At 40.3% G+C, this 25,625-nt stretch overlaps 1 protein-coding gene across 1 annotated transcript; it reads left to right on the top strand.

Annotated features, from left to right (window-relative positions):
* The first annotated feature begins 13,296 nt into the window (after nt 1–13,296).
* S100Z (S100 calcium binding protein Z) lies at nt 13,297–16,279 on the top strand. The gene is made up of 2 exons (XM_036750043.1): nt 13,297–13,437; nt 16,121–16,279. Exons 1-2 carry the CDS (start codon nt 13,297–13,299, stop codon nt 16,277–16,279), a joined length of 300 nt encoding a protein of 99 aa, XP_036605938.1.
* Nucleotides 16,280–25,625: the final 9,346 nt, after the last annotated feature.

The following is a 25,625-nucleotide window of genomic DNA, read 5'->3' as shown; positions in this document are numbered from 1 at the left end:
GAAATATCCTATTTCTAAACTCTTTCATCAAGAAAAGAGAAAAAGAATGTCCCATCAATTGGGCATGTGACAAAAACTAGAAAAGCATTCTTACATGGTAAGCACTGATTTGGAAAGCAAATTTGGATTTGGATTTTAATCCTTTCTCAAGCATTTCCTAATTGTGTGACCTTTAGCAATCATTTGGGAAATAAGGGATTTGGAGTCAGGAACCTCTAGGATCCTTTCTAGTTCTAAATCTATTATTCCATGAGCCTATAATCCTTTTCTAGTCAATAAGCCAGATAGTAAAGGGAGGTTATGAAATCTCTTCTCCTTAAATGTTGTATAAACATATCTGTTGGTCTGACATTCTCATTCATGTGGGAAGCCCAGGAGTTGTTCTTTGAAGTCCTATGATAACTTAAAATAGAAAACAGACTAGGGAGGTGTGGAGTTGAAACTAAAAACTAAATCTGACATTGAAAACAATGAAGCACTAATGAATCAGGACTTAATGAACTTGGGTGGATCTATGAGGAGAGCCAAAGTAAAGAAAGAGCAGCTTAACAGGTACGTGGTGAGATGATACAGAAGGAATTTAAAAGCTCGGTACAAAGTCTTCTCTGTGGAGTCAAAGTCCCTGAGTTCAAATCCTACATTTGATGCTTACTACCTCTGTGACAAGATACTTAACTTCCATGGGTCCCAGTTTCCTCATCTGAAAAGGGTGAGGGGTAGGGAGTAACACTAGATCTTTCCCCCTATGAGAAGCAGGTCCTGGGTAGTCAGAATTCAAATTGTGAGTCTTTCAGTGAAAATTGCTCATCGTTAACAATGTTATATTAATTCTGTAAAATTGTTTCAAGTGTATCTCTGTCCTTCTACCATACAATGGCTCATGAATACAACCTTTAACATTTCACCCAAGGCTTCTCTAGGAAAAAAAAAATATCATTGGAGACATGAAACAGATGGATGCATCTTTCTCTGTCTCTGAAGGAAGAGAGCTCCCTCTGCTGTTAATATTCAGAATGACAGAGGTCATGGAACTCAGAACTAGAAGGGGCCTTAAAAATCACTTAGTCTAGTGTCCTCATTTTACAGACAAAGAAATTGGGGCAGAAAGATTCTCCTAAAATTGCACAGGTAGCAGGTAGCAGAGCTGAGATTTCAACTGAGTTCCTTTGAGTCCAAATCCAGCAGAATTTTCACTACACCTTGATAGCTTTCTAGGAAAATCCTCTAAAACTCTGCTGACAAGGGGTTGTCTAACCTTTGTTTAAGAAGTTACAGTGAGGGAGAACTCACCATCTCACCAACTCACCATCTCATTCAACTTTTGTACAGTTCCAGTGGTTAGAAAATTATCTCTTATATTGATCCAAACGCTTTGATTTCTGAGAATTTCGAAATAGAGAATTATTTTATGGCCATTCATTGTCCCTTTCTTCTTTTGGAAAATAAAAAAAAAAAGCTTAATTGCTACTTTGTGTTTTGCATTGTGGTCATTTGTAGTTTGGGCTGGACTCAGGCTGTTTCAGGGCATCAGTTCAGAACTGAAATGAATGAGACACCAGTAGGCCATCTAACAGTTTACAAAAGGTAAACAGAGAATATATTAAACATTTATTATATAAACTTAGAGCATTGAGGTGGCACAGTGGATAGAGCACTAGCCCTAGAGTCAGGAGGACTTGAGTTTAAATTTGGCCTCAGATACTTAATAAGCTGTGTGACCCTAGTCAAGTCACTTAACCCTGTTGGCCTCAGTTTCTTCATCTGTAAAATGAGCTGAAGAAGGAAACGGCAAATCACTCTTGTATCTTTGCAAAAAAAAAAAAAAACCGAATGGGGTCACAGTCAGACATGACAAATGACTGAACAATAACAAACAACACTCAGAATGAGGAAGATGGAATTATAACTATGTTGAATCAATAAACTTGAAAGTTTCAGCAGCCAGATCTAACTAGAACTGGGCACAGTCTCAACCTTAAGCATATCTAAGTTGTGTAATGGCCTAGATGGTTCAGCAGATAGAACACAGTTGCTGGAGTCCGTAAGACCTAACTATATTCAAATCTGGACTCAGACATTTATTAGCTGTTTGACCCTAGGCATGTCACTTAACCCTTTTGCCTCATTTCCTCATCTGTAAAATAAGCTGAAGAAGGAAATGGCAAACCACTCTTGTGCCATCAGCGGCTGTGGCGTCAAAATGGCCGGAGATGGCCAAATGCCACGGAGGGTGAAAAGAAAACACGGGTCAGGCGGAAGAGTAAAGAACAGCTCCATTTATTAAACTGAGGGATAGGGCTTGTATACCTTTTAGGCAAGCAGAATCAACAAATCTATGTGTGAGGCATTTGCATAATGCATGACTTCCTTGTGCTTTTGTTCCCCTTCTGCATAAACAATATTGTGTTAATAGCCCACAGGTGATATTTAACATGTGTGTGCCCTGGGGGTATTGGAGAGAGCATGTGTATACTGAGGAGGCTTGTAGAGCCTTCATCCTGAGCAGCACGTGTATGCCAAGGTGGGGGATGGAGAACCCACATGCCGATTTATCAGCCCAAGGGCAAGAACAGACCTCTGGACTGTATCTTCTCCCAGAATGGACTTTCTCAGAGCTGGCCCTCTACACTCTTGTATCTTTGCAAAAAAAAAAAAAAATGGGGTCGCAAAGAATCAGACATGACTGAAACAACTGAATAACGACAAACAACACTCAGAATGAGGACCCATAACTAAGTTCAGATCCAGCCACAGACACTTATTAGCTGTGTGACACTAGGCAAGTCACTTAACCTCTATTTGCCTTAATTTACTGGAGAAGGAAATGACAAACCACTTCAATATCTTTGCCAAAAAAAAAACCCATGGACAGCATGGTCCCTGAGGTCTCAAAGAGTTCGATATGACTAAACAGCAAGAACAACGATACCAGAATCAGCTCATACCATCTCCCAAGAGTCATATGTTAAATCTTCACATGGAAATTTACACTTTGGAAATCAGCAAGCACTACAAATCTGGGTTTGATGTATTGTTTTGATGATTGTCTAGACTTAAGAAAGTTATGCAGAAAATGTTAATGCAGATTAAACTTAAAAGTGTGTCATGACTAATTTTCTTTTTGGGGGGGGGAATGCTAGTGGTTAAACATTTACCAGCACATGCCTGGGCAGAAGACAGTCTCAGGAGAATGGGTCCATAGACTCCTCCTACTATTCACCTAGAAAGGCATAGCTATTTGAACAGTTGGAAAAAGCTATATGATAAGGTGGTACCAACATTTTTTTTCTTTTCTTTTTTTTTAAATAATTTTTATTTTTTTATTTTTAGTTTACAACACTCTGTTCTACATAATTTTGAATTCCAGATTTTCTTCCCTTCCCCTCCCCCCAACCAAGATGGCATGGAATCTGATATATCTTCCACATATAACTTCACATTGAACTAATTTACACACTAGTCAAGTTGTGGAGAAGAATTATGACCAATGGAATGAATCATGAGAAAGAAGAAACAGAACCAAAAAAAAACCCAAAAACAAAAACAAAAGAGAGAAGAAAAGGGGAAAAAAGGAGAGCATAAAGTGTGCCTCAGTCTGCATTCATACTTCATAGTTCTTTCTCTGGATGTAGACAGCTCTCTCCATCATCAGTCCTTTGGAGTTGTCTTTGCACCTTGTGTTGCTGAGAAGAGCAAAGTCTGTCAGGGTTAGTCCTCACAGAATCCATGTATCTGTGGTTGTGTATAACGTTCTCCTGGTTCTGCTCTGCTCGCTCAGCATTATATAGTGTAGGTTTTTCCAGGTTATTATGAAGTCCGTATCATCCCCCCCATTACCTTCATATACCACAACTTGTTCAGCCATTCCCCAATTGATGGGCATCTTCTTGATTTCCAGTTCTTTGCTACTACAAAAAGAACCGCTATAAATATTTTTGTACTTTTGTATTTTGTGTGATCTCTCTGGGATACAACCCTAGAAGTGGTATTGCTGGGTCAAAGGGTATGAACATTTTTATAGCCCTTTGGGCATAGTTCCAGATTGCTCTCCAAAATGGCTGTTCCAATTTTCCCACATCCTCTCCAGCATTTATCATTTTCCTGTTTTGTCATTTTAGTCAATCTGACAGGAGAGATGTGATACCTAAGAGTTGTTTTGATTTGCATTTCTCTAATCAGTAGTGATTTCAAGCATCTTTTCATATGCCTATAGGTATCTTTAATTTCTTCCTCTGAAAACTGCCTGTTCATATCCTTTGACCATTTCTCAATTGGGGAATGACTTGTGTTCCTATATATTTGGCTCAGTTCCCTGTATATTTTAGAAATGAGGCCTTTATCAGAGATATTAGTTGTAAAGATTTTCTCCCAATTTTCTGCTTCCTTCCTAATCTTTGTTGCATTGGCTTTTCAACATTTCAATTTAACATAATCAAAATTATCCATTTTGCATTTTGTAATGCTCTCTATCTCTTGTTGGGTCATGAATTCTTTTCTTTTCCATGAATCTGATAGATAAACTATTCCTTGCTCTCCCAAATTGCTTATAGTATCAGCCTTTATTCTTAAATCATGAAACCATTTTCACTTTATTTTGGTATATGGTATAACATATTGGTCTATGGCCAGTTTCTGCCCTACCATTTTCCAATTTTCCCAGCAGTTTTTGTGAAATGGTGAATTCTTAGCCCAGGAGCTGGCCTCTTTGGGTTTATCAAAGAGTAGATTGCTGTAGTCGTTGACCTCTCCATCTTGTGTACCTATCCTATTCCACTGATCCACAACTCTGTTTCTTAGCCAGTACCAGATAGTTTTGATGATCATATGGTTTCTGAGTTTTGATGATCATATGTTTTCTGTGGTACCAACATTCTAATAGAGGCACAAGAAACAATTGTCCCTTTGAATGCCTTCGAAGGGTATTGAGTGGCCTAATTAAAGAAAACAGAGGACCTGCATGTGTATTGATTCCATGCTGAGAGTTTTAAGAGGGCAAAGAGAAAGGAGGGTAAAAGGAACACGTTAGTGTAGGAAAGAGGAAGAAAGAGATGGAACATGCTATGTCTCATAATTGGAGTTTATGAGAAGATAAACACAGAGGAAAAGGTGAGAGGAACAGGCATCAGAGGAGTTTTACTCATCTTAAATTGACAAGGGGGTTGGAGTCAAACACACGCAAACATTTTGGTATAGGAAAACATCAAGCAGAGAAACAAGTAGAGCTAGGTGGAGGGGGAGGCATTAAGGGGAAGGATAATACCACTGCAGGGAATAGTCACAAAACAAACTTCCAGATCTTGAAGAGAAAAATTAAAAAAGGAAAGAGGAATTATCATGTACGTATCATGTATCATGATGTATGTGCATCAATTGGGGAATGGCTAAATAAATTGTGCTACGTGAATGTAATAGAATATTATTGTACTATAAGAAATAACACAAGAGAGGGTTTCTGAGAATCCCAGAAATTATGAATTGATGTAGAACCAGGAGAACAATTTAAACAAGGACAATAACAAGAAGACTTAAGAATTCTGATCATTGACAAACTGTGCATCCAGAACACTCGTAATAAAACATGTTACCTACCTTCTGATAGAGAAGTGATGGACTCAAGATGTAGAAAAAGACATATTTTGGGACATGGACACTTTGTAGATTCATATAGCTCTTCTTCTGACTTCCCAGACTTTTACTCTGCGCCCCAGCTGCTATCTTACCCTTGAACTTTCCTCGGTGCCTGGGGCCTTCTCACTTGGAACATCTCTCCACTACACTGTCCCCTTCTCCAGTTGGTGGGTTTAGCCTAGGGTCTCTATTTTGGTGAAGGGGCTTAAGCCAATCATCCTTCATTCCTCTCCCAACTCTACTTTTAAATTTCTGAACTTCAAAACCACTCTTTTAGGCCACTTCTCACATTGGTCAGTCATTCTAAGAAACTTCATTTCAGGAAGGGTCCAATTTAGCCATTCCTCATTCTCTAGACTCAACCACCATTCCCCCATGCAAGTACCTCCTTCTGCCTCCCCCCTACTTTTCAGCTCCCCTTTTAATTTGTTTTCCCCTATTAGACTATAAGCTTATTGAGCAAAGGTACTATTTTTCTTTTTACTTATATTTATATCCCCAGCACTTAGCACAGTACTTGGCACATAGTAAGTGCTTAATAAATGCTTGCCAACTGACATCCATTATCTCATTTGAGATAATAGGTGGATAGCCAGACTGTTTCTCCACTACCTGCGACAGGTGCTCAGAAGAAGGCCTCCAACAGGTGGGGTGGATGCTCTGGGGAAAACTTAGAGAAGAATGTGAACAAGGATTACACAACATCAGAAGGTCTGAATAGGCTTGTAAAACTGGAAGGTCTCCAGTGGAGTGCCCCAGGAATTTGTTAGGGCCTGCACCATTCAACATTTCAAGCTTATCAAATTCAGAGATGACACAAAGTTTAGAGGAATAGCAAACACAGAGAATGATCCAATCGGGTGCCAAAAAGATTTTGACAGTTTATAGGGTTGGCAAGTTATTTCCTGAGGGCCAAATCCAGCCCACTTTCTGGTTTTGAATTGCCAGGGAGTTAAGAATGGTTTTTACATTAAAAAATAAAATTTTATTATAAAGACCATTTTGAACTCAAGAAGCATGGTGGCCATGGGCTGTAGTTTACTGTCTCTTGGGTTAGAACACTGGGTCAAATCTTCTAAGATGAAATATAGTGGGGATAAATAGAAAGTGTTAGACTTGGGTTTGAAAAATCAACTCCACATGTCCAAGATGGGAGAAGCATGGTTAGACTGCAGTTTATGTGAGAAAGATCTGGTGGCTCCAGGAAGCTCAAGATGAGACAGTAGGGTGATATAGAAGCCAAAAAAGCTATTGTGTGGCCTTGGGTTTCATTGAGAGACAGAGCTTCCAGGAATAAGGACTGCATTATCTGGCCTTGGTCAAAGAGCTTCTGGATGCCTGTGCTCAGCCTTTTGTTCCAAATTTAATTCACATCAGTCCCCATCTTGAAGTCTTCAGTCTAATCAATTGAACTAACTGCTGTTCCATCTACTAGGCATTCCGTTTCCTGCTGTTCCCCATGCTGAAATTGACCACCTTTGGAATCCCAAGCTTCTTTCAAGACTCAGCCCATGTACCAGCTCCTATATATCAGGTTTTTTCCTCATCCCCCACCCAAAGTTGTTAGTATTCACCCAACCTTCCCCTGCATTACTTTGTATTCATTTGTCTGTGTATATGGTTTATCTCCATCCCAATTTCTATAGAATATAAATTCCTTGAAGGCAGGAAGCTGTTTAATTTTCATCTTTGCATTACCAGTATTTTGCAAGGTGCCTGGCACAGTAATCATTTCAAATTTAATTGAAATGTATTAAAAGTCTTCATGGGAGCCTCCAAGACCTTATTTTATTTTATTTTTATTTTAATATCTCTTCTATTCTTGTGAATTATCTTTCAACTCTTCCTAGTATACATACAATAACAGTACAAATAATACTAGATAGGGGATTTCAAAATCAAATATCATAACTGTACCCTAATAGTAACCGTGAATTCCCTCACTTTTCCTTTCTTCCCTTGGCACTGATGTACCTTAGTTATGTTTGCAATCCCTTGTTAGAATGTTAAGTTGCAAAAGGAAAGAGATTGTCCCACTTTTGCATTTGCATCTCAGTCAGTCAAAACTAGCATTTATTAAGTGCCTGCTATGTTGCAAGGACTGTGGTAAGCACTGGAGATATAAAAAAAAGCAAAAACCAGTCTCTGCACTCATGGAGCTCTTATTCTATTGGGTGAGACAACATACAAACAAGACAAAGATAGGGTAAGTAGAGAGTAGTCTTATATAGGAGGTTCTAAGATTTAAGGACAGTTGGGAAGCTGGATAGAGTGCTGAGCCTGAAGTCAGGAAGACTCATCCTGAGTTCAAATCTGGCTTCAGATGCTAACTGTGTGACCCTGGGCAAGTCACATAACCCTATTTGCCTCAGTTTCCTCATCTGTCAAATGAACTGGAGAAGGAAATGGCAAACCACTCTTTGCCAAGAAAACCCCAAATGAAGTCACAAAGTGTCAGACACAACTGAACAGCAACAACAACAAATAAGATTAAGGAACATAGGGAAAGTCTTCTCAAAGATGGCAGGACTTTAGCTGAGACTTGAAGGAAGTCAGAAGGCAGAGAGGAAGAAGAGGGAAAGTTGTGGCAGAGGGGAAAATCAGTGGAAACAGTTCAGTCAGTTATCAGTTGTTGTCATTCATCATATTTGAAGAGGACTGAAATGACATCACTATGTCTGAGTTAATGTATGATGTATCCACCTGTGGCTAATCAGACTAATAGGAGCTTGGAAGGCTCTACCATGTCAGGCAGAAACAGTCTATAAGAACATTTGAAATGGAGATGCCTTTAAATTTGTATATCTCATAAGTTTGGTGTTGTTTTGGGTTTTTTTGAGCTACTACAATTTTGCTTTTCTCATACATCGCAGCATCTTCTTTGATATAGACATGCCATGCGAGGCTGTTCTGTGCCAGTGTCTCCTATGACTCACAATCAATTTGAATTTCTTCAGAGAGACCTTAAGAATATCCTTGTATCGCTTCTACTGAACTCCACGTGAGCGCTTGCCCTGCGTGAGTTCCCCTTAAATAGTCTTTTAAGTAAACATACATTTGTCATTCAAACAACGTGGCCAGCTCATCGGAGTTGTAGTCTCTGCAGTAGAGTTCAAATGCTTGCCAGTTCAGTAGGAGAAAGGACCTTGGTGTCTGGTATCTTATCTTGCCAGGTGATCTTCAGAATATTCCTAAGACAATTCAAAAGGAAGTGATTCAGTTTCCTGGCAGGGCAGTGGTATACCATCCAAGTTTCACAGGCATACAATGATGACGTCAGCACAGCAGCATATGAGTTTGTTGAGTAGATTAGTTTTGATGGCAAAACCCGATGCCAGCTTCATGGCATTCCCTTTCACTGTGGCCATTCCAGAAAAATATGTATTCAGCTCCTACTTCGGTGAGTTGGCCTTCATCTGCCAGCCTTATTTCACTCATGGCTGCTATTTGGATGCAATACCTGCTGAGTTCTCTTGCAACAGGAGCTGTTCATCATTCAGGTCTACTGAATTTCTTGTTGGCTCTAAGTTTGTGCACAATCCACGTACTAATGGTGAGCGGAATCATCTTCACAAAAGTTTTTGTACTTTTTGTGTGTTTTGACTGCAAGGTAGGATCCCCACCTGCCATGGTAAGCAGGCCAAGGTTTGGGGTGAGTGAAGCAGACAATTTTAGGGCATTTTTTCTAGCCCCTTCCTCATGCCAGGAGGTGAGCCTTGCAATCCTTTTAAAAAGGCTGCTGAGGTACCCGGGGGCTGCCAAATCCCACTGCTGCTTCAGTCCAGTGAAAAGATAACCCTATAGCCTGGGCTGCCTGCATGCTGGGTTGTGACTACAGCTCCCAATGCATCCAAACCTGCTGCTTCATCACTTGCCCGTTGCCACAGGACTTTGAGGTAGGTAAAAATGGTAAAATGATATGGGTGATGTCTTTTGACTCACACATAAATTGTCAGACTTGCATGAAGTCCTCAGCCTCACTTTTCCAGAGTCATTGGGGTCCAGTTACAAGACAAAAGTCAAGACAACTGGTGACTGATGGCTTGGCATGCAGTGGATGAGCTTGAAGTCTTCAGTATCTAACAAGGCTCTAAGCATGCCTGCTTCAGCCACCTTCACGGCTATTGGAACAAATTGTTTTCATCTGCCCATTACACCAGGGGAAGTCTTAGTATGCTTAGGGAAGACACCCCCCTAACTCACTGATGGGTCTGAGGCCTGTTGGTTACCCTCAACCTGGTGTTGCTCATTTGCCTAGATAGTTTACCAGGGCGTGGCCACTATGTATGCTACAACTTCTTGGAGCCACAGGTGAGAATTGTAACTTGTTGGAGACCAAAGGTAGATGAGCGGCCCTGAAAAGGCCTCAGCAAGCCCTCACACCAAAGGTACTAGTCTTCCCTGAACACCTATATACTCCTCAGTGAAAACACATGAAGACAGCAAATGGAGTGTCTTGTTTCAGGAACAGCAAGGCAGCTCTGTCAGTGAATCAGAGAGTATGTGGAAGGAAGGAAGATGTATAGAAGACTGGAAAGGTAGGAAGGGGTCAGGTTGTTAAGGGCTTTGAAAACAAAATAGTATTTTATGTTCAATCCTGGAGGTGATAAGGAGCCATTGGAGTTGATCGGGTAGAGGGTGAAATGGTCAGATCTGTGACAATACTTAACACAATGTCTGGCACATAGTAAGCTGTTTCATTCATTCATTCATTAATTCACTCAGTCACCTATAGGCAGTATGGTGTAACATACTGGTGGTGACTCAAAAAGTTAGAATTTTTGCTGCAATTATTCCACTATCTATTTGGTCTTAATCACACTTGTACTACTTGCAATTCATAAATCAATATAAAAAGATCTGTGATAATTCTATCCCAGGCTGTTCACTTCTCTCAGTATTCTATGCTGTCTATCTAGACCAGGAGTGGGAACCTGATCTAGACTAAACAAAGTGTCCTTTAGGTTTCTGCCACTACTGCCAGTTTTTTGTTTCTTTTTAAAGTCCTACTCCTTCAAGCTCTTAGCAAGTTGAAGTACTGACAATTTTATTTAGATGCTTCTAAGCTTATGCAAAGTTGCCAACTTCCGTCTGGAGAATTAGAGGAGCAGTGCCTCCAAGACACCACCAAGGGGCGGACTGACACCATAGAAAATAACTGTCTGGGCACAAACTCAAGGAAACCATGATCTCTGGTTGTGTGAACACAAGATGGGAATCTATTTGGATTTTCCATCCTCTGGCCCTACTCTAGGTCCCCGCAATCCACAGTATAAACAGATCACATTACTGAGCTCATTGTCAAACAACAGCTATGTTTCATACATAAATCATGTCACCTGAGCCTCACAACCTCATGAAGTAGGGCCATGATTATAATCATTTTACAGGTGAGGAAACTGAGACTGAAGGGTTAAGTGTTTTGCCTATAATCACACACCTAGTAATCATCAGAGGCAGATTTCGAACTAAGGTGTTCTTGCCACTCAATGTATTTCACATCATTTTTCTTATCTTCCCAAATTCCCCAGGCCACCAAAATGCGCTATTACCAACATTACAATTTTTTATCTTTTATCCTATTAAGATGTTGCCTAGTAATCAAATTACTTATTGATTATTATGAGGCTAAACATGATTTAAATGTAAATAGTCTTCTAAAATATGCCTATTCACAACACTTTTTACAAAGTTACTATTTTACTGTTCTTTTTAATCCTATTTTATAAATATCTTTAGTTTTGACAACGCTTTCATTTCTGAATTTATTCTTCTTCTGTTCCCTGCCTAGGGAACCATGTCTTGTCACAGATTAAAAAAGAAAGAGAAACAAAAGCAGGTAAGCAAAGCTAACTGACACACCAACTACTTTTTACAGTATATATAATATTCCACACCCAAAGTCCTCTGCCTCTGAGATATGGAAAAGGAAGATATATTTTCCCAGTTTTTCCCAGTTATTAGGTTACCATTCATTTTAACTCCAGCAATTTAACCTTGAATTTCTTTGCCCAGTAAATAGTACTAACTGATTGATGCTTACTGTTTGGTTGATGAACTATTTAGAAGTTTTTAGATCACTAAATCCAAATATTTGTGGAAGTCAAATGTTTCAGGCCTAAATAGAGAGCAGTCTCCCTCCTTCCCTTTTCTTGACCTTCCAGGTACAACACTTCCGTTCACTGGAATGACCAATATGGGATCAATGATTTGGTCTCTAGACTCTAGACTCTAAGCCACCAGAGCAGGGGAAAGAGTAGAGAATCTCACTTCCATCCTTTCCAAAGACAGGCATTTTCAAAAGTATTAAATATCTCTCTTCAATTTAATTTCTACTGGTCATTGAACAGAAACGGCCCTAGACTCCAAAGACTATGCTAAGCCAGAAAGGGAGAGAGTACTGACCATGGGACAGACCTGCCAAAGTCTTGAGAAGTTTGTCACCAAATGTTGGCCAGAAAGGTGATTATGGTTATTTGAGGGGGACCACCGGAGTAGTTTTGGGGGAAGGTGAACCTGCTCCAATCACAGGCCTTTTGAAGCATTAAAATAGTTAGCTATAATCACCTTTGTGCAGCCATTCCTGGTAGGGTTTAATTCTTCAGTAAGCTCATAGGTTCTCCGCCCAACTCATGTGGGTTGGCATAAAGAAGCCCACCTTGGAATTGCTTGGGAGAAAGGAAAAAGGGGACTTTTCTCTCTCTTCTTGGGATCACTAAATTTTAGATTCGAAGGAAAGTCAACTTTCCAAATTACGATAAATTACTTCTAGGGTTGTTTCTCCCGGCATCTCTTCCATTTCTCTTCTGTGGGTTCACTTCATGAACCTTTGAACTCTGAACTGCTGCTCAGGATTTTATTACCATGAACTTGCCTTTAGCTTTGCCAAGGTCCCTTCAGGTTTGAGCCAAACAGTTTTTCCTTCACCTCTTCTCTATATTTAGCTATCTTCCCAGTCATCAACTTCCTAGCAACTAATTGCATTTCTGACGCTTGTGCTATAATGGTAGGTCACGCTTCCTCTTTTCCCTTCTCTTCCCCTCCCCACCCCCAACAAGATGCAGGCAAAGGACTCCCAGCCCTTTCTTCATGGCCACATGAGGCATCTGGGTGCTCACCTGCTCATTCTGGACAAATAACTGGAGAGAAGGTTCCCTTGGCTGCATCTCCTGTTACTGGTGATTTTCATCTATTCACCAGGGGAGTTGATGCGTGCTGGGTGGAACTCCGGTCAAATGCATTCGGGTTAGGTGTACCTACCTGTTGGCACTGAAGTGTGTTATCCGAAAAGGTATGAAGCCAAATATATTCTTTTTTGGTGGGGAGGAAGGATCTTTGTTTCCAAAATAATTATGTAATAAATTACTGCTTGTTTACTAGCTTGCGGAACAAATCTGTAAGAGGTATACTTTGGGAGGTAAAACCTAACCTCGCTCATCCACCTAACCTGTTTTTTGCAGTTTGCTCTAGAGTGAAACGAAAACTTGTTAAAATGATTACTTGAGTCTGATAATCACCTCTCATTTCTCAAATGTCTCAGGGTTCTATTGGAATGTTCTGTTTTCCCAGCAGTTTCAGATCTTCACCCTCTGCTTTGGTCACCTTCCATCAGGCTTGCTTGGAGTCTCAGGTTGGTGCCAGATCCTGCAAGCTGTCCTGCTGACTGCCATGCCTACCCAGCTAGAGAAGGCCATGGACACCCTCATTAAAATCTTCCACTGTTACTCCAGCAAAGAAGGGGACATATTCAAGCTCAACAAAGGGGAGTTGAAGCTACTGCTCCAGAGTGAGCTCACTGACTTCCTATCAGTAAGTGAGCTTTTCTTTCCTCTCTTTCCTTCAATCGGAGGTAAATGGAGGCAGTTCCAGGGACAGGAGTTGCATGTTCTCCTGTTGTTTCTTCTGGATCTTGTAATTTGACAAAATGTCAACTGGTCCTGGAGCTTCAAATACACGTAGCTAGGTAGGTAGGTAGGTAAGTAGTAGATAGATAGATAGGCAGATAGACAGATAGATAGATAGAAAGATAGATAGACAGACAGGTAGATAGACAGACAGGTAGGCAGTTAGATAGGCAGGCAGGCAGATACATAGACAGACAGACAGACAGACAGATAGATAGATAGACAGACAGGTAGATAGACAGACAGATAGGTGGTTAGATAGATAGGCAGGCAGGCAGATAGATAGATAGATAGGCAGACAGACAGACAGACAGATAGATAAATAGATAGACAGATATAGACATATACATATATTTATAAACATACATAAAATTGAAAGCCCAGCATCAAGTATGTGTGCATTTCATGATACATGTGGTTAAGGTTTGCCCTAAGACTTCTTTCACTCACCCCCCCAACCCATTTTAGTTTGTCTATTATAGCCCTAAAGCCAGAGGGGACTTTGGAAGCCATCTAGTCCAACCTCCCTATTTTGTAGATGAGAAAACTGAGGCCAAGGGAGGCCGAGTGACTTAACCAAGGTCACACAGGTAGTGTCAGAGGCAGACTTTGAACCTAGGTCTTTCTAGAGTCAATGCTCTTTGCACTGTACATCTGGGAGCAGAGCAAGAAAGGGAGAGAGCTGAAAGTGGAAGACGACCAAAGTGCCTACCAGTTCTAAAACTTCGATCCCTCGTCTTCTTTAAAACTCAGCTCCTACGCCTCCCTCTATGAGGCTTTCTAGATCCTTCCAGATGCTAGTGTCTCCATCTGAAATGACTTCATATTGACTTCTTTAACTTTTTATCTCTGTTTACATATGGGCATATTGACTCCTCAGGTGGAATATAAGTTCTTTGAGCTCAGGGATTGCTTCATTTTTGTGTGTTTGTGTCCTCAGCATCCCACATAGTGCCTGGAATATTGCTGATGATAAATGCTTGTTGATGAATTGATTGATAATCCTGTCATCCTGATGGCAATTCAACCGGCAAAGCAGGGAGCCATGCCTAGCTGGTAGCAAAGTTGTATTGGGTATGATTCAGCGAGGCCAGGATTTAAGTCATGGATGGTGACATTTCATGCAGCTTGCTCTTCAGTTGATTAAAATATAGGCTTCCTTACGAGAGATGGGGGAGAAGTCAATTTTGTGTAGTGAATGACTAAGATTTGGAAAGCTGCGTCAACTTGGCACAAGCTGATTGGAATCAATAGCTGGGGGTGTGTCTGGCATAGGAGCCAGCTCAGGAGACCAGGTGCATAGCAAACAGATACTCTTCTCAAATTGGCAAGATTCAATAAATCTATGGAGAAGGCCTCCCATTAACAGATTGCGGCACTGTCCTGATGAAAAAGTCCTATCTTATGACATGGGGGAGCTGCCTTGAATTGATGTGAGCACAACCAGGATGCTCAGACAAGACATTATTATGAATAAAGAATTTTGTAAGACTTCAAAACCCTTATGAAATGTGACCAGTAATTATATGGATCTTGTTGTGATGGAGTCTGTACATTTTGCACTCAGGCTTAATATATATTTTAAAAAACAAGATATAATATTCTACATAGCCTTTGTTCAAGATTGCATGCAATTCAGTGAGCATTTGTTAGACACCTACTGTGTGCAAGGCTCTGTGCTAGACCCTACAATATCTGGTTTTGCTTTATTTCAAACTTTATTTTTCAAAGTTTATTTCAAACTTTCAACTGTTACATTATTGCATGAAACTAAGGACTAGACACTCAATAGCTGAAAATCAAACTTGATATACCAATGCATTTGAGGACAATTTTGTTTCTGTCCAGCTAGTTTTGATCAAATGTAAATTTCACAGGCTTTATTAGTGGTGGATAATAATATTATGTGAGAAGGGAGATAGTAGGGTATGGTGGAAAAAGCCCTCAATCTGGAGTCATAGGATCTGAGTTAGAATCCCAGCTTACTTCCAGCACCTCCTTGGGGAAGTCTCATAACTTCTTTGGTCCTCAGTTCCCTTATCAGTAAAATGAGGGGATTAAATTAGATAACTTCAAAGGTCTGTTTTTGCTCTAAATTTATGTTCCCATGATTCTAAGGCCTTATTCACAACTGGAGAAAATGAATCACAATGAAGTAAACACTAATCAGAGAAGAGGTAGGGACCTCTATGGGTCTTCATCTTTTCTAAGCCCAAATATATCTTGACTCCCTCCCAAACACAGATATCCTTTGCATCCTGAAAATACCCCTTAAGTGACTATAAAATAAGCTATTTTCTTATCTATGTTGTAGTTCATAAAAGAAAAATTCTGTTATTGGGAGATTGTTTTTGTGTTCATTCCAAACTGTGCTGTGATGATAAGGTCTTAGAGGGTGGGACTGGGTCTGTCTAAATCAGAGTGTTCAGCACCAAGGACACCACCACGCACACAGAAAATGTCTTTGCATGATGAAATCTTCAATGTAAATACCAGCTGTAAATACCAGATGGTATTTGTGAGCTATTGTGTACCCCCCCCAAAAAAAATCTGAGAGCTGGAAATTTCTTTTTTTTTTTCCTTTTCAGTGCCAGAAGGATCCTGAATTGGTTGACAAGATTATGAAGGATCTGGATGCCAACAAAGACAACGAAGTGGACTTTAATGAGTTTGTAGTTATGGTGGCTGCCCTGACAGTGGCTTGCAACGATTACTTTGTAGAGCAGCTGAAGAAAAAAGGAAAGTAGAAAGAAGGGGTAAATGAATCTTCTAGGCAAATACATAACCTGACTTGTTTATGTAGTTTTCCTCTACAGGCCTCCCATCACCAAGCTGTAATTAGCCTTGAAATGTCATTAAATTAGGTATACCATAAAATATTTTGCCCTTAACTAATGCCTTTTTAACTTGTCTAAATCTTGTGTGCCCTATATCAATATTGTCTAGATCTATTAGAATGGTCATAAACATTTGCTTTTCAGTCAGAAAAAAAAACACTCTACCACAAATATCTAGCAACTCTCCAGCAAGGCTAGTAATGCTTGAAACATTTATATTAGAATTTCTGTTTCTACTTAAATACCCTGGTAATTGGTTTACGTCTTCTAGTCTCTCTCTGCTCTAGTTCATCTTAACACAATGCCAAAATAGTTTTCCTAAGGCATTGATCTGTCACTCTCCTGTTTGAATGTCTTCAGTGACTCCCTATTGCTTCTAAAATAAATTACCAACTCCCCCAACTAGCATTTAAAGCTCTCTACAACCTGGATTTCTAGACATTTTATTTTACTTGCCTTCGTACCATAGGTGTATATAGCATATTTCAATAGGTTGTGTAGCCAGAGAATTTTTATTTTCATATTTTAGGGTGAATATTTATTGAACACACAAGCTAAATAAACTAAATTTAATTTTTAAAATTAACAACAAAACTTGACTTTAAAAATATAAATTTTAACAATGCAAAATTCAGCCCCTCCAATTTTTTTTAATCATTACAGTATGCCCAGGAATACCTGGCATATCTGTGCTACATGTTTCACACACTCCTCTGTTCCAGTTTAATTATTCCCTAAACTAAACATCTCCTTAACGTAGACCAGGAGTGGGGAACCTGCAGCCTCAAGGCCACATGTGGCCTTCTAGGTCGTTAGGTGCAGCCTTTTGACGAGTCCAAGTTTAACAGAACAAATCCTTTCATAGAAGGGATTTGTTCTGTGAAGTTTGGATTCAGTCAAAGGGCTGCACTTGAGGACCTAGAGGGCCACATGTGGCCTTGAGGCAGCAGGTTCCCCACCCCTGCCCCACACCCTCACAGAAGCCATCTCTCTCCCAGTTCTGGCTCATCTCCATGTCTTAGGATCTTTCTCATCCTTCCACAATCCTGCTTAGGTGCTATCTCCCTCATGAAGGCTCTCCTGATTCCCTCAGTTGTCCCTCATCTTGCTCTCCCCAGTTTACGTTGTATTTTCTTATCTGCGTACATGTTATAACCCTGCAGTAGAATGTCAGAGATTTGAAGGCATGGAATGCTAATTTTTGTCTTTATATCTCCCCAGTGTCTCACACTGTGGCTTATACATAGTAGATGTTTAATAAATGTTTCTTAAACTGCATTTTTGTTGAAGTGATATTCTCTTCATGATTACTAATTTGAACTTCTCCATGAACACTTGGAAATCTTATTTGGGACTTTCTTATTACACAAAAGAAAGGCATGAATTCTATCTCTCTCTCCCCTTGTGCCTCTTTCCTATTGAAAGGATCCAGTGATGCTAATTAAGATTATGAAAGATTTGTGAGAGAATAAGCCATGTTATTAGTAAAAAAAAAAAGCAGTGCTGATCCGTTAGTGACATCTTGTCAGTCCATGGGCAGCAGAAGCAGGATGCAGATGTAGGAAACTGGCAACAAAATGGGGCCTTTGGGAAGGGGGAGGTTTCAACCTATAATTTCATGTGTAGAGAATTATCTGTATAGAAACTTCCTTTCTTTGTAAATTGTAGATGTAGTGCATTTCCTGGAGCATACTGTATGTGTGCTAATTTACATTAGAGGCAAGATATTAATCTACTGCAGATATGGGTACAAAATAGTGCATAGGCTTCAGAGAAGTCTAGACCCAGGAGGACTCAGGGGTATAGAGCAGGCAAGTAGTCTTGACTTGGGGTACATACAGATGTTGAAGGTCATTCCCAGGTAATTGGCTCAAACCAAGGACTCATTGATGGCTTGAAGGTTCAGGTAGGAATTGAAGGCCGACACAGGTGATGAGCCCAAAATTCAAGGAAGCAATCTGGACAGCAAGAATCAGACACAGACGTAAGGAGTCTGGGCAACAAGGCAGCATAGAGAGATCACTGCATTTAGAGTCAGAGGAACTGAGTTCAAAGTACAACTCTGCTACTTATGACTTGTGCCAACTGGGGCAAATTAGCTTTTTTCTTGGGATCAGTTTCCTCATCTATTATATAAAAGATTGGATCCTTCCACCTCTAAGTTCTATGACATCATAAGTGTTGGAAACCTGGAAAAGGCTTCAGCTTGAAGGTATCAATTATGAAAAGCAGGCGGGGCCTTTTGTGCCAGCAATGATAACAAAAACAAATGATAGCTAATAAGCACTTATTAAACACCTACTATGTGCCAGACGCTGTGCTTAGCATCAGGGAAACAAAGGAAAAGCAAAATATAGTCCTGCCCTTAAGGAGCTCACAGTGTAATGATACAAATGATAGAAAGACAAAAAGTCTCTGCTGTCAAGGAACTTGTATTCTATCAGAGGAAATTGCACATGCACAGATAAGTACATCCATAATATGTAGGAAGCAAATATAAAGTCATTTTGAGAGGGACAGTAGCTCACGGGGAGAGATTAGGAGAAGTTTCATATAGGAAGCAGCACTTCAGAAAGAAGTTAAAAAGTCTGAGGAAGAGCTGAGGAGGGATAGCATTTTGGGTCTGTGGGACAGCCTGTGTAAAGGCACAGGGATGTTAAAGAAATGGTATATAGGACATTTGGCTGGGCCTGTGAGCGCAGGAAGGAGAGTAAGGCCTAATAAGCTACAAAAGCAGGCCAGAGGCACATTGGAAAAGGCTTTAAATGCCCCAAAAGCTGTTGCTGTTATTGTTGTCGTTTAATTTATCCTAAAGAAGAGATTCTTAACCTGAGGTTCATGAACTTTTAACATTTTGATAACTATTTCAATATAATTGATTTCTTTTATAATCCTTTGTATTTTGTTTTATGCATTTAAAAACATTATTCTGAGAAGAGGTCCACAAGCTTCTCCAGAATGCCCAAGGGAATCTACATCACAGATATTGATTAAGGACCCCTTTCCTAGAAGCCTTGAAAGATTTCTCAGAATTGGGGATTTCTCAGCAGGAGCCTGGCCTAGTCAGATAGGACTTTTAGAAAAATCACCTTGACAGCTACTTGGAGGATAGATAGGATTGGGGGAGACTTGAGGAATAGAAAATAATTCGGAAGATCTCACAATACATAATTCAGGTGAGAAGGGGTAAGAGCCAAAGCTAGGGTAGAGGCTGTGTGAACAAAGGCAAAGGATGTTGTAGAAATAAAATCAACTAGACTTTGCACTGTTGGATATGGAGGGTGAGGAAGAATGAAGAGTCAAGGTTGATTCTGAGGTTGTGAACCTAAGGTGACTGGAAAGATAGGGGTGTAGAACTTGGGGAGTTAGAGGAAAGGGTTCTGGGGAAAAGATAATGAACACTGTTTTGGACAAGTTGAGTTTGAGATGTCTGTAGGAAACCAGTTGGAAATGCACAATAGGTAGTTAGAACTAGATAATCATACATGGCAGATCTACACAGTGATGATAATTGAGCTCATAGGTGCTGACTAGAGAGCAGAGAAAGAGGAGACAGGGCCCAGGGCTGAGCTTTAGGGGATACCAACAGTGAAGGGATCTAGCTCAACTGAGGAGCTGCTGTGAGGCTCCTGTAAAGGAAGGGATGCTCTGAGATTGCCTAGCCTAGGATTTACAAGTGGTATATGCTGGTGGGAATGCCTGCCTGGAGTGAGACTTACTGAATAAAGGAATAAGGGAATGAATAAATGAAAAAATATTTATTAATCTCTTTTTATGTGCCAAGTACTATGCTAGATGCTCAGGCTACAAATAAGCAAAAGACCTGCACTCAAGGAGCTTATATTCTAATGGGGTTAGGGGTGGGGAACCTGCAGCCTCGAGGCCACATATGGCCTTGATGCAATCAAAGGGCCACACTTGAGGACCTAGAGGACCTCTGGACAATACATACAGGGGAATTGTGGCCAAGGAGGGACACTGGAACACTGAGTAGAGCCTTTGGGGAGTAAGTTGGCATCCTGGCATCCTGGAACAATTTTACAGTTGATTTGATCATGGTTCATTGTTCCAGAACTGGAAGGGGTGAGAAAGAAGTAAAGTTCATTTCTGTGGAGGAGATGACTGGAGAGGAGGGAGCAAAGAGAAGGCTGGAGCCTGGGGGTTTCCAGAAAAGGCAGTCACAGATCAGGAAAGGGGCATCTCATTGTGGTTTCTTAAAGCAGGGCTTCTTAAACTTTTTTGAGTCCCGGGCCCCTTTGGAAGTCTGGGGATGTCTATGGAGCCTTTCTCAGCATAATGCTTTTAAATGCATAAAATTAAATACATGTGGGGCAGCTAGGTGGCGCAGTGAGTAGAGCACCGGCCCTGGAGTCAGGAGGACCTGAGTTCAAATCCAGCCTCAGACACTTGACACATGTACTAGCTGTGTGACCTTGGGCAGGTCACTTAACCCCAATTGCCCTGCCCAAAAAAAAAATTAACTACATGCAATTATAAAGGAAATAGAGAGGTAATTTTTTTCCAAGCTCATGGACCCCATGAAATCAATCCAGGATCCCAGGTTAAGAACCTTTACTTCTAGGACATGGTCTCTGATGTGGGCAGCAAGGCTGTTGACAAGATTGTGGTGGAAGCGGCAAAGCTATTCACTCCTGTGATGGAGACATCCAGAGCAGACTGGAGTTTGGAGAGAAATTCTCCACTGATGGTGAGGTCCTCTAGCTGTTCCAATTTGCAGGTGACATTGAATTAATTGCATCAAGCCCCAGGATACTGCATTACCTAATGGAAGATACCTGCAATCACTCAAAGGAGTTTGGCCTTAGTAATTACAGAAGGCCAGGACCACTCAGTGGTGCAGATATCGCTTCATGTGGTTCCAGAGTCTAAATCTAACAACCCTTTGTATGAGGTGCAAGAGACCAGTGTAATTCCTGAAAAAGGCAGCAAGACTGAGCAAATCTGGCAGAGAGGGAATGGGAGGTGGAAACAGGGAGGAAGAAAGACAAAAATCTTAGGGAAGTTTGGGGCCAACTTTAAATGAGATTATGAAGTAGATGGGAAAGGTTATTTTAGATAGCCCCCTACCTCTGTTGTCTGCCTTCTTACCTATCCTTGAGGCAACTAGGTGGCACAGGAGATAGACCACTGGGCCTGAAGTCAGGAGGACCTGAGTTCAAATCCAGCTTCAGACATTCAACTAGCTGTGTGACCCTGGGCAAATCACTTAGCCATTCTTTGCCTGGGTTTTTTTTTAATTGTAAAATGGTGATACCTTCCAGGGTTGTTGTGAGGATCGAATGAGATAATAGTTGTAAAGTGTTTAGCACAGTGACCATCGCATAATAAGCATATGATAATTGTTTCTTTCTTTCTTTCTTTCTTTCTTTCTTTCTTTCTTTCTTTCTTTCTTTCTTTCTTTCTTTCTTTCTTTCCTTCCTTCCTTCTTCCCTCTCTTCCTCTGTTTCTCTCTCCCTCCCTCCGTCCCTGCCTCCCTCCCTCCCTTCCTTCCTTCTTTCCTTCCTTCCTCCCTCCCTCTTTCCCTCCCTCCCGTCTTCCTTTCCCTCCTTCCTGCCTTCCTTCCTGCCCAAATTTAACGTGTTGCCCCTCCCTGGAGTATTTGAATTTAAAAAGAGGAATGTAGAGAGAGGGTAGCATTTACCATGTGTGAATGACTAATTGTAGAATTTCAGGCTTCAGAGGGGAAGATATTTTTAAATGAAGTTCTTAAAGTGCCCTTCAACTGCATAGGCAGCTGTCTTTCTGAAGCAAAGTAGCCATGTAGTGACAGTGAAGGATCCCAAATGAATGAATGGAGGGCAGCAATGCTGCCCCTAAGACTGAAGAGAACCAGAGGAAGGCCTCCAGTATGATGGATCGTTGTTCCATGAGGAACTCTTGAAAAGATGAGAATCATACAAGTTGAGAAGGTGTGAAGGGATCATGCCATGCATGAGTGGAAGGATCACCCACACTGAAAAGATCACAGATCTATCAAATCTTAAAGGTAAGCACCTTCCAAGCACAGCAAAAAAATGAGCAGATCTGATAACCTCATCTGTGCTAATGGGACAGAGTAAGAGGAAAAAACTATCTCTCCTCTCTTCCCCCAACTAAGGCCTTCCCTCATTTCCCAAGTAACATGGGTATTCTCCAGGGGCCAGAGACAATGTCCCCCAGCTTCCACCTGTACTTAACCCATTAATGACTCTCTTGGTGAGAATGTCAAGCCAAGGAAGGCATTTTGGAGCAGAAAAGGCCTTTCACCATCCCTCCAATCACCCTCTTGGTAACAGCTACTTTGCCTCTAAGTAGGACCAGATACAAAGGTTGGGATCGAGAAGATGTGGGGCAGAGATTCCTGAGAGTCCAGGACATTTCTGGAATGAAGTAAGGGGGACTCAACACTGGACATGGAAAAGAAAAAGTCCTTCCTTTTTACTTTAGCTGCCATAAATCCTAGAAGGTGCTTTGTGAGTGAGGAGAGGAGACTTTAAATGTATTTCTGGGCTTACATTGAAATTAGCTCTTAGGTAAATTGAACTTTTAGGTATCTAACATCTGTTCTATTCTGGATTTTCCTCCATGTTTTGTTTAATTGGATTTGTCCCAAGAGGGAGCTTGGGGTAGGGGAAAGAACATTAGATCAGGAGCCAAATGACCTGAGTTCTAATCCTGACTTTACTAGTTACTGTATGTATGACCTTGGGTGAGTCATTGACTCTAGTTTCTTCACCTTTTAAATAAGCTTGGACCAGATGATCTCCAAAGTCTCCCCCAAGCTCTGAGGGAAGAAGAATTATAGGATTTAGAGTTGAAAAGGAATAGATCATCTGGCCCAGGGGTTCTCAACCTTCTTTGTGTGATCCCCTTGGGTAGTCTGGAGAAGTTATAGAGACTTTCACAGAAAAAAGTTTTTAAATGTATAAAATAAAATACATAGGACTATGAAAGAAAATTGCATTGAAATACAATTATTAAAATATATTACAAAAAAACTGAATTTATAAACTTCAACTAAAGAACCCCTGATCTAGTTTTATCCTGTCATTTTGCAGATAAGTAAACTGAGTCCCCAAGAGATATAATGGAACTGGACCTCTTTGAGATACCACATATTGCTTTCTTCTGTATCAGATTGCTGTGTGTGTGTGTGTGTGTGTGTGTGTGTGTGTGTGTTAAGAAGTGAATCAATGAGAGAGTCTGACTGTTACTCATGGGCCTTTAATTAAACATGTCCAGAGTTCACATAGCTTAAAAATGAGCTGTTGAAGCACAAAAACTTAAATCCTATCCTTGAAGATTTCCCAGGTCCTTAGAGCAAAGAAATAAATGAGGAAAAAAAGCTGTTATAGCCTCCTTCTTAAAAAATCAATTGAAAAGGGAAAAAAAGCAATTCAGCTCTCAAATTAAATTTCCGATGAAATAGAAATACAATGACATACCAAAAGCACATTTCTAGAAAGGGTGAAGCATTCTGTGTCGTGTTGTTATTAAGTATTATACAAGCCTTGGAAGACAAAACTCTCTGGCTTCTTAAGCCCGTGGGCACTGACATTTACTTTTGCTATGATTTCAATGAACTTTAAACAGCATTCCAGGAACATCACTAGATTGGTTCAGTCTGATGTTTAAATAACATTTTATCGGGGAATCAAGGTGGGGAGAGGTCATTAAGCCATCCCTGGGGGGACCCTCCCCCTGGACCCACAAAGACTCCTTCAGTTTAAGAGTCTGGTGTTAAGTATTGAGTTTTGGCCCTATTCCTGTTCTGACTGAACTCAGCGCTGGATGGGCTCCTTCAGTTCTGGGGAGTTCACTTGGAGCTCAGTAGGCTCCCCTGATAATTCTTGGAGTGAGTGGTGGTTTTCGCTGTTGTTTGTTGCTGTTGTTGTTGTGGAAGTTCCTATTGAAATGTCATAGAGCCATGGTTTCTCCCATTGATTCTAATACTTTACATCATGACCAATGTGAAAATATGTTTAGTATGAATGCATACGTAGAGCCTTTATCAGATTGCATGCCACCTTGGGGCGGTGGGGAGGGGACAGAGGGGGAGAAAATTGAGAACTCAAAAGCCTAGGGAAATGAATGTTGAAAACTAAAAATAATTAAATAAGTTTTTAAAAAAAGACAAAGTGAGGAACAAAAAAAAAAGAGTGATAGATTCAGAGTTAGTAGAGTATAAATCCAAGCTCCATCGCCATTATCACCACCATGGGCAAGTTGCTTAAGTTGTCTGAGTCTTAGTCTTTCCATTTGCAAAATTAACATAAAATTAGCACATACTCAGGCAAGAAGCAAATGAGTTGACGTATTTCAATAATTTACAAAACTTTAAACACCATATAAAAGTTGACTAATTATATACTGTATATAATAAAATAGAGGAATGTTAGTAAAATTAACTTTACAAATGTAAACTTTTATTAAAGCTAAATACATATATGTGCATGTAAATATATATACATATGCTCACATATATGTATATACATATACACACATATGTATATATGCATATACACACGTGTGTGTGTGTATATATGCATACACATATATACACACACATGCAAACACACACACACAAGAAATAGTGTGGAACCCTGCTATCACACAGATGATCCTTATGGGGATTTAGAAATAAGAGATCAAATCAAGATCCTGGTTCTTCCAACACTCCCCTGATAACACCTTTACCTGGCGGGTTAAGCCTTAAGCAGGAGACTATTTGAGTCCCATTTCAGGGATCTGAATATTCACTGCATGGTGTGTATCTTCCTACACTCTTCCTACCCCTCCCAAGATGACTTTATTTTCACAGAGCCCTTTAGGCCCCTGAACTACTTGTAAAGGTAAGAAGGTACGTTTATAGGTATTCAATATGAGCTAAGGCCCAGAATTGAAACTCTGGGAAAGGAAAATAAAAGTATGCTTCAAGAACAGATTCTTGGCAAACTTCTCTAAAGTCAGCTCCCAATTGATAGAAACTTTAGTAAAGGCATTTCAAATGCCTAAGACTATTCTCTAACTCCTAAAATACATCTAGACAGTTTTCACTGAAGTTCTCCTTCCATAAAACATTGGGAAAGACTCTAGTTTGCAAAACGAATTTACTCTACAAATTAAAATACATGCCCTGTAGTCAGTCAGCATTGATTGCAAAGAACTTTTGCTTTTCACTTTCTGGGTCATGTCAAAGGCTCTTGTGAAGAATTGAATTTTAGTAATCAAGAAACAATTCAACTCAGCATTTTCT

The sequence above is a fragment of the Trichosurus vulpecula genome, chromosome 1 (assembly GCF_011100635.1).
Source record: "Trichosurus vulpecula isolate mTriVul1 chromosome 1, mTriVul1.pri, whole genome shotgun sequence".
Taxonomy (NCBI): Eukaryota; Metazoa; Chordata; class Mammalia; order Diprotodontia; family Phalangeridae; genus Trichosurus; species Trichosurus vulpecula.
This window is presented reverse-complemented; position numbering and strand designations above follow the sequence as displayed.

Bases quoted from the DNA above. Each gene is read 5' to 3' on its own strand.
- S100Z (XM_036750043.1), top strand. From the start codon at position 13,297: ATGCCTACCCAGCTAGAGAAGGCCATGGACACCCTCATTAAAATCTTC. The intron at 13,438-16,120 runs GTAAGTGAGCTT...TTTCCTTTTCAG, and splicing joins AGCTCACTGACTTCCTATCA to TGCCAGAAGGATCCTGAATT.